Raw genomic sequence first — 16,273 nt, forward strand, 5'->3', positions numbered from 1 at the left:
CCGCTCCTCTATTGGCCTTGGACAGACCAGCGTGAGCGTCCCGAAGCCGGAAGAAGCGAACAGGACGTCGCACAGCAATGACGTAAATGCGACGGCGGCACCCTTGTTCGTAGGTACCTGCCCAGCCGGTGGAGGCGAGAGAAGTTACCCGGGCGCTTGGTAGGTCAGTTAAACTGCCTCGGTGGGATAGGAGTTTGGCCTTTTCTCTCAAGCCTTCTCTCTGTCCTCGTCGCGCCGGTTCTTAACATATGTTCGGCTAGTGTTGCGGTCTCCACCATCCTCGACCATCGTGGAACCAGCCCGGGCAATTTCTGCTTCCATCCTCCCAGATTTGCTTGTTTTTGGGTGCGAACGGGGACTCACAGAGCTAAAGGGCCGCCCTCCAGTTTTCACTGAAGTGGTGGCCCAGTATCTTGCCTTCACCATTTTGGAGTGCAATTTGATGGGATTAAATGCTTCTTCCTACGAAACAGGAACAGCACATGCCTCGCTCCTTTAAAGACTATAATGTGCCAGAGCTAGCCAAAGTTTCCATGAGCAGAATGGTTTATATTTGCCACAAATAAACCAGGACGTGGAGTCTGACATTTAGTATGGCGATAGAGGAAGCTGTATTTTCTTTTTTTCCCCCAGGTCTAGTTCTGGTATGAAAAGGATTTATTTTATTTATTTTTCAATTTATATCCTGCCTTTTTCCTTCAAAGGGCTCAAGGCAGCTTACATCATTCTCCTCCATCTTATCCCCAGAACAATAACCCTGTGAGGTAGGTTGGGCTGAGAGTCTGTGACTGGCCCAAAGTCACCCAGTTGGCTCCATGGCTGAGCGGGGACTAGAACCCAGATCGTCTGAGTCCCAGTCCCATGCGCTTAACCACTATACCACATGCCTGATAAGGTTCAGTTCCTTTCACTTGTCTATTATTTACATCAAGAGGAATGTACAACTGCATCTTCCTTTATATGAATTTTAAAATGTGGCTGTAACCATACTTTGGAGCATTGAAAGTGCTCACAAAAGCTAAACTAGATTACCCACTGATTTCATTGTAATTTTCTGGGAGTCAATTTGAAGAAGAAATAAATTACCAGAATAACTTCTTATAGCAAGGTGTTACCTGATATTTTCCTGTCTCATCATTGCTTTATCTACTTAATCCACGCAGCACTTATTTATAAGTAAAAAAGAGTGAATGTTGAAACAAAGCTTGTGCTAATATATTTTGTAAGGTGCCCTTCTGAATAGTTGTCAACTGCCCAGAAAACTTCAGCTGTTGTGCATTAATAACTTGGTAAGATTGACATCTGAATTGGCTACACAAGGAAGGGGTAAAGAAAATAGCAAAAGGCATGGTAGAAATTATATGTTGTTAATCTTGACAAGTTCCCCCATTGAATCTAAGATGCTTTTCAAGCAAACAGGAATTTGCCAAAGGAATGTTAGAACAGGAAGATGAATTGAAAGCTGAAGGAGTGTAGCCTGATGTACAAATAGGATCAATCCAGTAATGCTTCATAGAAGAGCCAAAGAAGAATGACAACTAGATCTGTCCAGAAGAGGATCTTTCAACTTCATGATAAGAGCACTTTTGATAGGTGCACTTCACATGCCACAAGAACCCTTGCATAACCAGTGATCTGTTTTATGGTTATGTTACAATTCTTGTTTTTTATCTTTTTATTTGAAACACAACAGTAACAACAGACAAACAAAAAAGCAAAAGGGGAAATGAAAAAGGAAAATGCTAATATGAAGTATATCAATAAATGGTAATCATTAACATATGGAATTTAGGGAAGGGGAAAGCAGTAGGAGGGGAGAAAAAAATGATTTCCATTTCAAATATATGTGTGTGTGTGTGTGTTAATAAGCTTCCATATGACTTTGATTGTTGTAGGAGATGCCTTCAAACATAGTAAGCATAGTAAGATTTTCAGCTGAGTTGAGGTGGTATCAGTGTTTTTCTTCCCAAGTTTGTTCCCCTTGTTAATCACCACCATCACAAGGATGTCATTTCAAAGTGCATATACATCTATGGTTAAACATTTTTGTTTAATTTTCATATAACCCACGCTTGCCCAGTTTCATGGCATGACAATTGGACTCCCCTCCTACCCATGGGCCCCAGAGTTTAAATAACCTTTGACAAGTTGTGCATTGTCCACCTGGTCTCTGAGTGGAACAGATGGAAACTAGATTAAAGAGCATCATATATCAAGTTGAATGCAGGAAACAACAGTGCACCTAGAGAAAGAGATGGAGACGAGAAAAAAGACGTGCAATTTGGGATGTGGGAAAGCAAATTAACTGGTTTCTCATCAGAAATGGTAGGGGGAATATCAAAGCCTAGATGAAACTCATATTTTCAATCTTGAAAAGCAGAGGAAAGAAGATTTGACTAGTAAAAAGAAAATTTTGAACTAGAAACCATGTACTGAAGTAATATAACATTGAATGTATGCTCAAGAAGCTTGCCCAGCTGCCCACACAGCCAGCAGAACATTCTAATTTGAATGCTGTATTTCAGCATGAAGACATTTACATTATCTGCCATTCATTTTTCCTTTATATATTCAAAATAGTTATGAATCACTAAGTTATAAATTTTTCTTCTCTGCTCTCTAGATGAATACACTATATTATTCTACATGCCTTTTGCAGAATTCTGTTTAGAAAGAGAATGTCAGAGTTCTATGCATGCATGAGACAGAAAAATATCCTATAACTCCCAGTATAGCTGCTGGGGAATCTGACTATGAGTTGTGTGACTTCTTTCTGTTGAAACCTGCATGGGATTGTACCATAAGAGGTTTTTATTTGTTTTTGCACTTAGAAGGGAACTGAGCAAGACCAAGGTTGGGTCATGTACAGGTTTACCAAATATCAGTAGGCTTTCATTTCATATGGGAGAAGTACACTGGAAGCTGGAAGTGTGTGTATACTGTGTACAACATGTATTATTACTCACTGGTCCTAGTCATTGCTATGACAGTATTAAAAATCATACAGGCAGAGCTGCTTATTTGGATAGCTAAGTTGTCTTTATTAACCCTGCAAATATTTTGGCCTGTTCCATTTTAAAATTGAAAACTTTTGCTGGTCATAAACTGGACCTAACTTTCTCATTCTAAAAGTTTTGAACATCCTGTTAATGGAAGCTTAAACTTCCATTAAGTTTAAGCAAAACTTCACATTGGTCATACTAAATGGTTATATTTAACTGATTCTGTGATTTTAGTTCTAATTAGGTGTTTAAAACATTGTGAATCTATTATGAGACAAAGAGTGTGTGTTACCATTGTAAAGTGATAGTGGCTGTGATGCATCTTTCTGGAAGGACGTGGGAAAGGAACATGGTTGCAGCAATCTAATCTACAACTATTAGATAAGGTTTTATTTTTCTTACAGTACACTTGACATGACAGACCCAGATATTCTCACTGAAGTCCCAGCCACTCTGAAACGTCTTGCCAAGTATGTGGTACGTGGTTTCTATGGTACGGAGCATGCTTTGGCCCTTGACATTCTAATTCGGAATCCATGTGTGAAAGAGGAGGACATGTTGGAGTTGCTCAAGTTTGATCGGAAGCAGCTCCGAGCTATTCTCAACACTCTAAAGGGTGACAAGTTCATCAAATGCAGGATGAGAGTGGAGACAGCACCAGATGGCAAGACTACCCGGCACAACTTCTATTTTATCAATTATCGTCTTCTGGTCAATGTGGTTAAGTACAAGTTAGACCACATGAGAAGGAGGATTGAGACTGATGAAAGAGATTCCACCAACCGAGCCTCCTTCAGATGTCCCATTTGTTGCAGCACCTTCACAGACTTGGAGGCAAATCAGTTGTTTGATCCAATGACAGGTGAGGTGCAGATATGCTAGACAAATGTTTTGGTTCCTTAGCAGGGAATGTGGGAAAAACAAATTAATTTGGTCAATTCGTGCAGTTTGTCTTAACAGATGTTATCAGAGACAAGAGCCAGAGAAGTAGCTCTCATGCTGGTCCGGTAGCAGATGAATTAGACATTAAAAATAGGGCTGCTGGTGTGACATGGAGACATTCCAGTAGCTTCCACCATAGTACTTGTTTTCCTCCCTGCTTAGCCATAATAATGTAACCACTGGCATACACACCATGAGTTTGCCATTACTTCCTCCAGAGCTCAGGTGTTTGGCAAGAGAAGAAAGCAAGAACTAAAAGGGAGGCAAATCTCTTGAACTATCCCTGGCCTGTGTATAAAACATGACAATTGTAGGAGCAGCCTTTGTGTTACGCTAGCAGTAGAGAAGAAGAGAATACTCTTTGTCTGCTCAGAAGAAAATGGTTAAATTAAGAATGTGGCACTTTGTAAGCATAAAAAATGATTATGTTTGAGAGAAGATTATTAGCTTCTTAGATTGCCTTGAACATAGATTTGCTTTAGTTTCTCCCCCATTCTGCTTTTTCATCTTGAACAGAGCCTTCAAGCACAGTCCTTTGTACTTGCATGCAGATGAGAAACATTTCAGTTATTTTGCTAGCATTTGTTCATGTAACAGTTTTTTCCACCTATATGTGTATGATTTTGAATGGTACACAGTTGGAATAGCAGGGGAAATTATCCAGTGCTTAAAGGGACTATATAGTTGAAAGAAGTTGAGAATCAGTTGTAGGACCTAATTAAAAAGGCATAATTTAAGTTTGCTGGGGCTGTGTGTGTGGGGCGGGGGTGGGAGGAGAGAGAGAATTAAAAATGTCTACTATTTGCAAGACTAAAAATTCAGAGTACTGGGGCCACCTCTACACCTTATGTTCTTCACTGAGAACACATTTGTTTTTATATAATACTATTCAAGAAGAAATAAATTTGTGCAGCAAGTTAAAAAAAAGTGAACACTCAGATTTACTCTGAACAATCTAACATTTCTGGAGAAAAGACTTCATGCTCCAGCTGAAGTTACTCAGCTGCAGTTCCTTTTTCCTGGAAATGCTACAATAAGGCTGCACAAAAGATATTAAAATAGTACTAATTGTGGATAGCAGATAAACAGCAAGCCATTTTGTTTGTATTTGGTTTAAATAATAGGGAGCAGCCTGATCATATTCCATTGATTTAAGTGTTTTGTAATTGAGAGCTAACTAATGCTTTATTGAGCTCCTGAAATAGTTAGACTGGGAAAAGTTCTTAGACTGGGAAAAGTTCAGAAGACCAACTGAACATAATTTCTGCAGAAGTAAAAATCCAGAACTATCAACATAGTTCATTGGCTGGAATTGTTTGAGGAGATAATAGTTTGTGGTCTGGGTTCTCAAAGAACAGAAGTAAACATGATCTATAGAACTATAACCATCTGCTTATTTTCACCCTATTGCTTAGGTCAGTGTGGATGGCATAATACCTGAAAGTTAAATCCAGTCCACAAAATTCTTTTTGTCCTACAAAACCTATAGACTGCACAAGCCACATGAAAGGCATCATCTTTCTGATCTCTGGCCTAGGAAATTAAATAACCTTAAGGGGGAAGGTTGTATTCATGATTCAGCATTAAATGTATATCTCTACTGATGAAGGGTATTCATCCAACTAGAAGTTAGTTTCTTACAATAATTACCCATATTTAAAATGCTGTTAATTTCTCTCTCAGTTCTAAGCAGCTTCTCTTTTGTTCAGGAATTTTTCGCTGTACTTTTTGTGAGACCGAAGTGGAGGAAGATGAGTCAGCAATGCCCAAAAAGGATGCGCGGACACTTGTGGCACGGTTTAATGAACAAATAGAGCCTATCTATGCACTGCTCCGTGAAACTGAGGATGTCAACCTAGCCTATGAACTACTTGAACCTGAGCCTATGGAGATTCTTGCACTGAAGCAGAGGTGGGTCAGGGTACTAAGCTCTCTACAGCTGGTACTGATACAGCGGCACTCTTCATAGACACCATATGATGTGCTAGGAGTTTCCTCCAATAGTGCTGGTGTTAAATGTATTAGAATTGGAGCATGTGATTTGTCCAGGGTCTTCAAAGTCATACTGAGTGTTTGGTTCCTATTAGCTGGCTCTACTGGCCAGCTATGGAATTCATCACCCTAGATAAAGCCCAGCAACATGACCTCATGTCTACTCTGAAGCATGTTAAATGGGGTTTATTTCCATGTATGTCTGTAGTATTGCGTTAAACAGTATCTCAGTTAATAAAGGAGTACAGTGCTCTGCTATCATGCCATAACAATCATCTAATAACATTTATAGAGATACTGTTTGATGAAGCTAAATAGCTCAAGCTTCAGTTGTATAGGCTTCTGTGGGAGTATTGTGCTGTCATGTTTTTTATGTAGGTTGATGGAAACATTGATTTTATTTTTTAACCTTTAACCTTCAATTCCATATCTCTTCACAGTCTTTTTCAAATTTGTAAGAGTATTTCTCTTCCCACCCTACCCCCATATTAATGTGTTTCTGGTACCATCCCTTCAGTGTGTATTTAGAGTAATAGGGTGCTATTTTCTTTTAATTCTATCTTAAGAAATTTTACTACATAGTTGAAAGAAGAATTACCTGTTTTTTCTCTACAGAATCATGAGAGGAGTAGAGCAATACTGTGGAGTTAAGATTAGTTTTATGGCTTGTTCATATTTTGTTGGGGATGGGGGTTGTCCTATAGAGCCACTTAAATCTATTTTAAGCAATAAACTCATTTTATTTGCTAGAATGCTGCAAACATTTTTGCATCTTGAGTTATCTGCTATATAGGTCTGCAAGACTGGGTCAGTCAAATCTTTATTAGGTTTAGGAATCAAAATTATAGTAGAATATTAGGAGTAGGAGACCAATAGCTCTTTGAATGATGTGTTTAGCAATCATTTATTTAAATAATTTGTAACATTTGTATTAGCAATGGGTATGGTGTTTTTTTCTGACTCTGTGCAGCAAGGAGCGGACCATTGGTGCATTGGGAAACAGTGGTTTATCAAGTGGGCCACACAGAGAAGCCTGGGCCAGTAAGGGACCCTCTTATGAGGACTTGTATACACAGAATGTAATCATCAGCATGGAGGACCGGGAAGATCTGCATCAGCCAACAAACGAAGGGAAGCCACCCAGAGAGAGACCGATTTGGCTGCGGGAGAGCACTGTGCAAGGTGCTTTTGATCCTGATGAGGTCAAAGAAGGTATGAAATGTAAAGTGGGGAAATGACGCTGCACAATTCAAAAGTCCCTCTGAATAGGGAAGACTCCACTCTGTAGTCCAGTGTACATGTATACACAGTCACAGCCCCACTCACCATCCTAACGTGGCAGGGCAACAGTGTATGTGAGAGAGAGTGCCAGTAGTGGGGTGACTCCAATATGCTTTCCTGAAATTAATTCAGCTCTTGGACCCTACCCCTGTTTTAATGCGTATGTACCTGATGTCATCAAATAATTCCCCCTGTTTTCCCTGTGGTTCTTCCATCTTTTCTCAGATTGTGGAAAGCCAACTTCTAAAAAAGAACAAACCCATCAGTGTAGCGTTTTTTACTATGAGGTCTGATGCCACTAGTGGCTTCCAGTCACCTCAGATATGACCAGCTCTCCCTCCTGTCGCTATTTCTCCTTTGTAGTAGCTGCTCACTTTCAGAAGAGACTCTCTAGCTATGCCTTGTTTGCTTTAGCAGCATGCCAGCTTCTGTGATCTGGGCTACTGGAGGAGGTTTCAGGGACTGGGAGTCAGGACATCTGCTACTTAGCAGCACTGGCATGCTGCATGGTGTGGAAGGGGAATCAAATGTGTGGGTGAGAAAGAGAGCAAGAAAGAATTGTGAGGAGAGAGTTTGCAGCACTGTGTACAGCAGAGCTTTCTTTCAGTAAGTAAAAGTTCTATCCCAATCCAGTGTCCAAATGAGCCTGTGGAAAATTACCTTCTTGATGACGTACTGATTAATTGACTGAGGACTTGCTTGAACACTGTGGAGGAAGATTGGGAGAAAAGGCCCTGAAAGACCATCTTCCAGGTGCCCAGTACAAGAATGTCATGCTTGACTGGGGAAGAGGAAAGGCCCCACATCTCAGGAAAGGCTCTCTAGTGGCTTTGATGATGGTGCCTGGAATCAAAGTGGATTCTGCTTGAAATATTGTAAGGATCACTGCTGTAGTGCAGTCACCATAGATGTGGGTGGTTTTTGGTTCCATTCTGCTGTTTTATTCAGAAGACGTGGTTTTGACATGTGCAATCCTGTAGCAGCCAGGTATACCTGTCACCACTTTACAGCCTTGCTATTATCTTTCTAATGGTCAGTTTGTCACCCGACATAGATTGTTCTTACTGATCACTTAATTCATGTTGGTTTAATTTGTGTTTGACTTTATATGTTTGTGCAGTCACAACACTTCTTAACTGAAAGAATTTGCAACACTTTAAAACAATTAAACCCACGGCACCCTGCTGCCATTATCAACATGAGGCTCTTTCCCAATTTGTCCTAAGACATGGGTCCTCAAACTACGGCCTGCGGGCCGGATGCAGCCTGCCATACCCATTTATCCAGCCCGCCATAGAGGTTTTGGACTAGCCACGCATACGCACGTGCGTGCGCCTGGCAAGGTGGGGGCTTGCTTATGTGGAGATCATTTTGGACTCGTTTGAAGAAAAGAATCTCCTTGCGAGCAAGCCTCCGCCTTGCAGTGCGCATGCCCAGCGGCAGCTGGCTTGCAAGGAGTTCGGTTTGGACTCGCTAGGAGAAAAGGATCTCCTTGCGAGCAAGCTGGTGCCTTGCTGCTCATGCTCATGCACACGCACAACCCCCCCCTCTGCCTTGGCGGCCCACGTCCATCACCGGCACCTTTCAACTGGCCCTCTGTTAAAAAAGTTGGAGGACCCTTGTCCTAAGACATGACATTAAGAATGTTTTACAAGTCTGGGAATTATCAGGAAATAGCATTTAAATAATGAAATAATTGGTAACCAAAGAGTCAATTTTATAAAATTGTCTTAAAAGAATAACTACTGAAATGAATTGTCCCTTCCACACATATATGATTATGTCATACTCGTTTTGTGTGGAAGCAATGTATTGGGATGTCCACAGAGGAAACTTGGTAATGCAGAACATTTGCTGCAGTTCCACTTGTAAATTATAGCATGAGAGCAAGGGTTGGGTAGCTCTAGGACTTGCCCATTTTTAAACAAACCAAAACAGAACAAGATTGAGTGGAAATGGCAAGCCATGGTTTGTCACAAACCAGGATTAAGGGAGTTGCAGCATGAAAGGGAAGGCAGAAAAGAAGTACACAAACCCAGAGGTCCATGGTCGCTGTAAGATGTGATCAAGCTCATAGTGTCTGTTAAGATATAGAAAACTGAATGTTTAAAACATTTATAAAAGGCTTTCTAACAACTGATGGTTTTCATGCAGCTCCCCCCTGTCTTTAATTGCTGTCTCTCAAGGTGTCCTGATCACATCCCTGCAGCTGCCAGATTCCCCCTGCCTGCTTCCTCCTCCAATGACCCTGACAGAGATAGGTCTTTCTTTACTGGTGGGTTTGTCACTCCCTCTCCTAGGAATCAGATTGCTCTTTTCCCACTATTTTTGCAGCAAGGACGGAACAATCTATATCAGAATTGCTGGCCACAGGGTGAGGGGGGAATGTTGGTATGTTTATATTATTGTGTGTGTATCTGCCTAAGAAGCTAAAAGGTCGTGCACATGATACTGGTAGTATGTGTTATATTAGTCTATTATTTGCAACTAATGCAGAATGTCACAGCCTAACTGTCAGTGAATGTTGGCAGACAAGGTTATCTATGTCATGTGGACTAACTGCCAATGAGCTTCTAGGTGTGATACATTGCACTAGTGTTGACTTTTGAATGCTTTCATGCATAATTCAGTTCTTTCCTCACCTGAAGTGTTAAGAGTTTCCTCACCTGCCTGTTAAAATAAACTTTGAGGTCCTGATTAAAGTTTCCTTTGCTGAGAGGAAATGATATAAAACAGAGGTAGGTAGATTTGGACCTATACGATCAACAGTGGGAATACAGAAGTCCAGCCAATTTACTTCAGTTTATCTTGTGACCTATTAAGATGTAGAAGACTTAGAATATTGGAAAATCTAGGCTGGAATTATCTTTGATGACATGCCAACTTTCTATGTTAAGTGGTTTGTCTGTATACTGGCTGAAGAGGTCTGGTTCAAGCACAGTGCTGACCACTTCTGTGAGTATTAGGTCCTGGGCTTTGACAAGGAAAGGGATTTTGCTGACAATCAGTAACTCTTACAGATTTACTGTTCTTTTGCAAGCTAGCAGCGCATAAGTAGTACATGAAAGAGGGCCCTTTCACTTGGACTTGAGGACTGTTTTGGAATACAAAGGTTAAGCCTGTCTCTTGAGTGTTCTAGGCCAAGGCCATTTAGAGCTTTACAGGTCATCACCTGCACTTTGGAGGATTAAAATAATGAGTTCTGATGGCACAATCAACAATTGGGGTGAGATTTCACTTGGATAATAACCCTGTATTTCATCCAGAAGAAATCAGTGGCATATACACAAACCTTTACTAGAATTTTTGTGCACTTGAAATAAATACAGTATCCCATAATTACATCTGGTCCCATGGTTAAGAACAAGTTCCATTCTTGAGATCATCTTTAAGTCAAATGTATATGCAATTCAGATCATGTTTTAAACACTTCCTTATACACTAAAATATCTCAAGCACAATACAGCATTTTAATAATGGTAATAATAAAGGAATAATAAAGTAACTACAGGTATTGAAGAGAGAGAATGAATCTATGTATGTATGGTACAGTTCTTAAAACACTTTAGGTAGACAGAAAAACTAGTTAAAATATTAAAGGTTATCATTTCTTGAGCTAACATTAAGCCTAACATCAGCTGGATAATGATGGAAATGGGCAGGTGTAAGAGAGGATGAACCTGGTGCTGGAGAGTCAGAATTTGATTGTGCTGCTGAAGTGGGGGAAATGAGTAATGAAAAACTACTGTACTTCTGCCACCATGGAACTAGTTCCAACTTCGCCTCTTGCTGCTTTCCCCTCCTCCCCCCCTTTCCCTCCTTCCTATTCCTTCCGTCCTGTCTGCCTTCCTTCATCCGTCCTCTCTTCACCACGTGGCACCCGCTTGCCACTCAAGAAAGAGGCAGGACTTTCAGGTTTGCTTTTTGTAAGTAGGGGTTGTTCTTAACTTGGATGTTTGTAACCGGGGGGACTGGATATATTACCTTCTTTTTATTTCTCATATTGTTTCTCCTAATTTCTGCTTTTTACAGGTGGTCAAGACACAGATATGTTACATGAAGGAGAAGAGGGTCAGGCTGCCTTAGATAATAATGAGGAGGTTATGCGTGCTCTGCTTATCCATGAAAAGAAAACCACCTCGGCCTCTGTGGCTGCCATGGGAGGGATTACTCCACTGCCTAACACCAATGCCAGTGATTCTGAGAGTGAGACAAGTGAATCAGATGAGGACTCCCCCCTACATGGTGGAGCCACTGCGGCTACAACTCTTTATGGCCTGACTGAAGATGATGATGACGACGAGTTTGAGGTAGTGACAGAGGACCCCACTGTCATGGTGGCAGGATGCCCATTTTCTTACAGTCAGGTAAACCAGCGGCCTGAGCTGGTGGCGCAGATGACTGTAGAGGAGAAAGAACAGTATATAGCTATGGGCCAGCGTATGTTTGAGGACATGTTTGACTAGCATCCTTCTGCCTGGGTGGAATGTATACATTATCTTCAACTGGAATAGAGCAAAAACCTGAATTATAGGGCCCCCTTTTTCATTGAATTCAGTCATTCTTTACAGCCAAACAGAGAAACTCACTTAAAGTTTCCAAAGATTAGAAAAGAGGTGGCTAGCCTTTAAGTGGTAGTACAGCCCTCCAAATGTGTTAGACTACAACTTGCATCATCTCCGAACATTTGCCATGCTAAGATTTGTAGTCCAAAACACCTGCAGCTTTGGGGAAGTATACTGTGTATAGTATTGTATAGTATAGTATACTGTTTATTAATATGTAAGAGCTTGCATGGAAATGTAAATGCAGTCTCGCATGCATGCATGCACAGTCTCTTCTGTGCTTTATCTGCGCATTTCTAGAACCTGTTCATTGTCTTTTATTTAGTTGTTTGTTTTGATCTTAGCGATCTGAATGTTCCTTTGGTTGGAGGTTTTGTTTTTTTGTTTTTTGTTTGGTCTTGTAAGAGGTTACAGAAGGCATAATCTTGAGTTTCCTAGATTGTGAGAGTGACTGTTAGTAGAACTTCTGAAAATAATATATGAAAATTGCTGTTCCACAACTGAATGTGATCTGGTCATAAATATGTATTGCCTTGCAAGCATGGTAAATATGTGGAGATCTTTTTTTTCCTACTTTCCAGACTAAGAGGATATTTATATTGCCCTCCGTGTATCCATTTCCACAAGAAAGAAAATTTGTAACCACAGTGAACATATGTACAATCATGTTAACCACAGACTATTTGGCCACCACGGTGTTTGAAAATAGGTTTTTTGGAGAGGAAGGTACACTGGAGACAAGGAGACAGTTCGGTTATTGTAGAATGTGTCTCAAAGAATATCCTCTTACAGAGCCCTGGTAAAGTAATCTTGCAAAATGTGTTTTTCATTCAGTATATGTCAGTGTCACATCTTGTGGCTAACATGACCAAATTCCTGGCTTCATGTAATCACTTAACCTGCAATGCTATAATTTTCAAATGAAAGGACTTGATTTTCAAATGTAACTTGACTCTAATTCTTGCACTTCTTCCAGAATAGCTCTTATGTTTCCCATTGGTGGATTTAACCACAGATTAAATTTGAGCCACAGCTTAGCCTCCAGAAAGATTGGAGCCAAACTGTCCATGTCACACAGTCCATGTTGAACAAATCCTTGTCCTCTGCATAGACCTACTACAAAAGTACTAGGAAGGCATTTGGACTGCCCTTTTCCATTTCTGGACTTTATGTGGAAGAATGCATTTGCCATTAATTAAAACTGACATCCAAGTAACTTTGAGGGAGGTATTTTTCAGTGCAAACAAAAGAGTTGTAGCATTTTTAGATGATTATGTAGAATTTTGCAGCATGCAAGTATTTTGCATGGCACACTATTTTAGTATTTCCAGCAACATCCCACATGAGCAAACTATTTGGTAATGTTTTATGCTTTAAAAACATGCATAGTTTTTTAAAAAATCATTGTATCTTATTGGTTTTCATGGTAGAGTAGTAAAACAATTGTGTATTTTTACACTATCATTTCCATTCCGCATTCTGTTTTAATTGGTACTGTAAATGATAAAACTCCAGTTTATTGACCATGTATGCTTTCTTACACCTGTAAGGTTTCTTTTATGAATTTATTTTCAAAGCCTTTGATAGATACGCTTAAATTTGTTTCTTCTATCTTAAAATAAAAAGAAACAAATAATACGATGCTTCAATCCAAGAATTTCACTGATTAATGAGCAAACTCTCTTATATTACTTGAATAATGTAGAGGGCAATATTGCACTTTCGTATCAAAGTCTCCATTATCAGAGGTTCTGAGCTACTCACAGTTTTGCCAACAGGGCAAAGGTTGACCTGCTCTCTGACTAAGGACAAAGAAAAAGCGTACTGTAACATTTAGACTAGCTTTGTTTCCCTATAATCAAAGCCATGGATTACAGCTGGGAGGGCTGAGGAATCACTGGGTTCAGGTCCTCTCTGTCCCTGCCTACCAAGAAACCCTCAAGTTTCTTTTTCAAACCTTACTGAAGGAACCACCATAGAAACATTTGTGGATACTCATATGACTCTAATCTTAAACCTGCTTCTGATGTTATAACTTCACTTAGGGCCACGGGTGGGATTTTGGGAGCAATGCTGTGGCCTCAGGACTGCTCTTTCCAATAGTGCTTGTTGAAATGTCAGCCCCCTTCACTAAATGGTATGCAGAACCAAAGTCTATCATGTGTAAGAATATTGTTGCTTGTTGCAATTTAAACATAGCCCATCTGTAGTTTAAAAGAGGGACCCTGTTCTGTTTGTCAGTGAACTCCAGCCCAACAGCATCACATTCCACCTGGAGATCAACAACATGAATGTTGAGGAAAAAATGCCTATACTCCAGAACTGGCATGTTGTATGATCCCTAAATGCCTTTCAAACAGTTCCTTTTGGCTAATACTGTGAAATATGAGAAACAGTCAATGCATAAAGTTTCTGTAGTTTGTCACTTCATGTTGCAAACAGCAAATTCTTCTATACATTCAGGAGAACATTCCAAAACTAGTTAACCCTTTCCACTAGTGGTCAGTTAGGGCCCCGACAAGTTGATCCCCTGCAGGGAAATGGATTGCCCTGCTTTCCCCAGATCAGCCCTACTTATCAGGTCTGGGCTGAGTTCTTGTGACATCAGCAAATGTTTTTCTCAGGAAAAAATATTTTCCCTTATCTATCCCACCCTACAGAATTAATAGCTTGACATGCCTTAGGAGGTGGATCTGGATACACCTGAATGGACATGGGGAGCCCGATCCTTTCTCCTTCTCTCTGTACACTATAATAACTCCCTGCACTGATTTGCCAGTCATGCTCCCCCACCTGGGGAGCACCCAGAATACCATCTTACCCCAGCTAGGCAGGCATGTGAAGATAGCTGTACCACCCTACCCAGTGTAGGCATACAACAAAAGGAGCACTGTGGGAAACGGCTGCACTCCAACTAGATCGGGGCAGGTTCCCAGAGCTTGGTAAGAGCTACATTAGGTTAGCTTCTAGAATATAGAACAACACTAGGAGTCCATACCATCCTAACACCCCTTCGTACTTGGATCTGTAGAAGAGCAGGCTACACCCAACATTCTGTAGACAGTGTCTTTCTCCTTGACTGAGGGCGTCCTGGGAACTATGTCTTCCTTCTCCTTCCACTCATTATATGGGTCATGGCCAAGATTCAGGAGGATAATGCCATTTGCCTCCGGTAGTAGCCATGCCAGCTGTGTTTTGAGACTTGGCACTTGCTTTCTTGCTGAACCTTCCTCCATCTCCATGAATCCTGGAGTGCCTCACCATGGATTGGGGAAGAATCAGTCCACCCTAATTTCAAGACTCTCCACCTCAGAGTAAGGAGGGTACAAGGCCATGCTGGTTCTCTATGGAGATCCCGAAGGCCATGACTGCAAACTTCAAACCTTCAATTTGCACAGCCTCCAAAGCTAAAAGGTAAGGATTTTCTGCTTGTATTAATGTTAATAGACAATGATGTGATGCTTGTGATCTCACCCAGGCACTGGGCATCCTTCTCTCTCTGAAAGCTAGAGGGTTGCTGCTCTCTTCACTCCACATATACTTGGTAGCAACCTCCACAAATCATGTAAAGCTCAATGTACTTTCTTATACTCACACCTGGACATTAAGCACTTCCTCAGCACACTTGCTAATCATGATCTGTTCTAGTGTGGAGCCTGTGGATGTTTCTTGCACAGATGAACATGGTTGTCCTCTACCTCCTTATCAGGTCAATGACTTTTCTCACTGCTATCACATCATCAGGTAGAGCTGGCAAGTTCTTCACTGTGTGTCATGATCAATTATTCAGCTCTCCACAGGTTGACTGGACTTCTTCCTCTGAAAGGAGAGGCTACTTCTATAAATAGCTGTTTACACCTATGGCTGACAATCTCTTGGGAGCTCTGAGCATCTTGGACATGTGTGGCTCACTCCTTGGAGACTGTGGAACAGAAAAGCAGGCAACCCCAAAAGTGGCAGCCTTCTGGAAGAGGAAGCCTGAGAGAGGAAGCTCAAGAAGCCCAGTTCAGCATCGGTATGTTGGATCTTCTACTCATAACTTTATGGGTAGAAGATCCAACATACTGATGCTGAACATACATTTTTATTGTTTTTAATTAAAGATTTTTTGTAACATTATAATCACACAAACATACTGTAAGTAATCGGCACAATATAGAGGATTAATCGGTAATAATACATTTCAGTAATGCACTATCGGCCTTAACAGAAATTAAGTGCTTCCTCACAAATGTTTGTTTATGTTTATTTCGTTTCTACTGTATTTCTCTACTGCTGCACAGCTGAAGCTCACTGGGCTGTTTACCAGAGCGATCTATGGGTGGATAAAGGGAGTTAATTACTGTTCACTTTTTACTATAAACAGTAAAACAGTGCTGTTTTTATGAAAGAATCAGAATCTTCAAGGTCCAGGCCAGAGCTTGGCAAGTGCTCTAAAGTACAGGAAAAAATCTACTCCAATAAGGAGGAGCACGTGAGGAAGTGCTAAAT

The 16,273-nt window shown here is 40.8% G+C and overlaps 1 protein-coding gene across 2 annotated transcripts; it reads left to right on the forward strand.

Annotated features, from left to right (window-relative positions):
* The first annotated feature begins 94 nt into the window (after positions 1–94).
* On the forward strand, positions 95–13,448 carry GTF2E1 (general transcription factor IIE subunit 1). Of its 2 annotated transcripts, none has more exons than XM_044449752.1 (5): positions 95–163; positions 3,407–3,864; positions 5,654–5,855; positions 6,907–7,148; positions 11,250–13,448. In XM_044449752.1, the coding sequence occupies exons 2-5, from the start codon at positions 3,417–3,419 to the stop codon at positions 11,681–11,683; spliced, it is 1,326 nt and encodes a 441-aa protein (XP_044305687.1). In that variant the 5' UTR covers positions 95–163; positions 3,407–3,416; the 3' UTR covers positions 11,684–13,448. The 2 variants fall into 2 exon arrangements, with proteins under 2 accessions (XP_044305687.1, XP_044305686.1); XM_044449751.1 differs by having other exon boundaries at positions 107–159.
* Positions 13,449–16,273: the final 2,825 nt, after the last annotated feature.

The sequence above is a fragment of the Varanus komodoensis genome, unplaced genomic scaffold (assembly GCF_004798865.1).
Source record: "Varanus komodoensis strain SLA01 unplaced genomic scaffold, ASM479886v1 scaffold60, whole genome shotgun sequence".
Taxonomy (NCBI): Eukaryota; Metazoa; Chordata; class Lepidosauria; order Squamata; family Varanidae; genus Varanus; species Varanus komodoensis.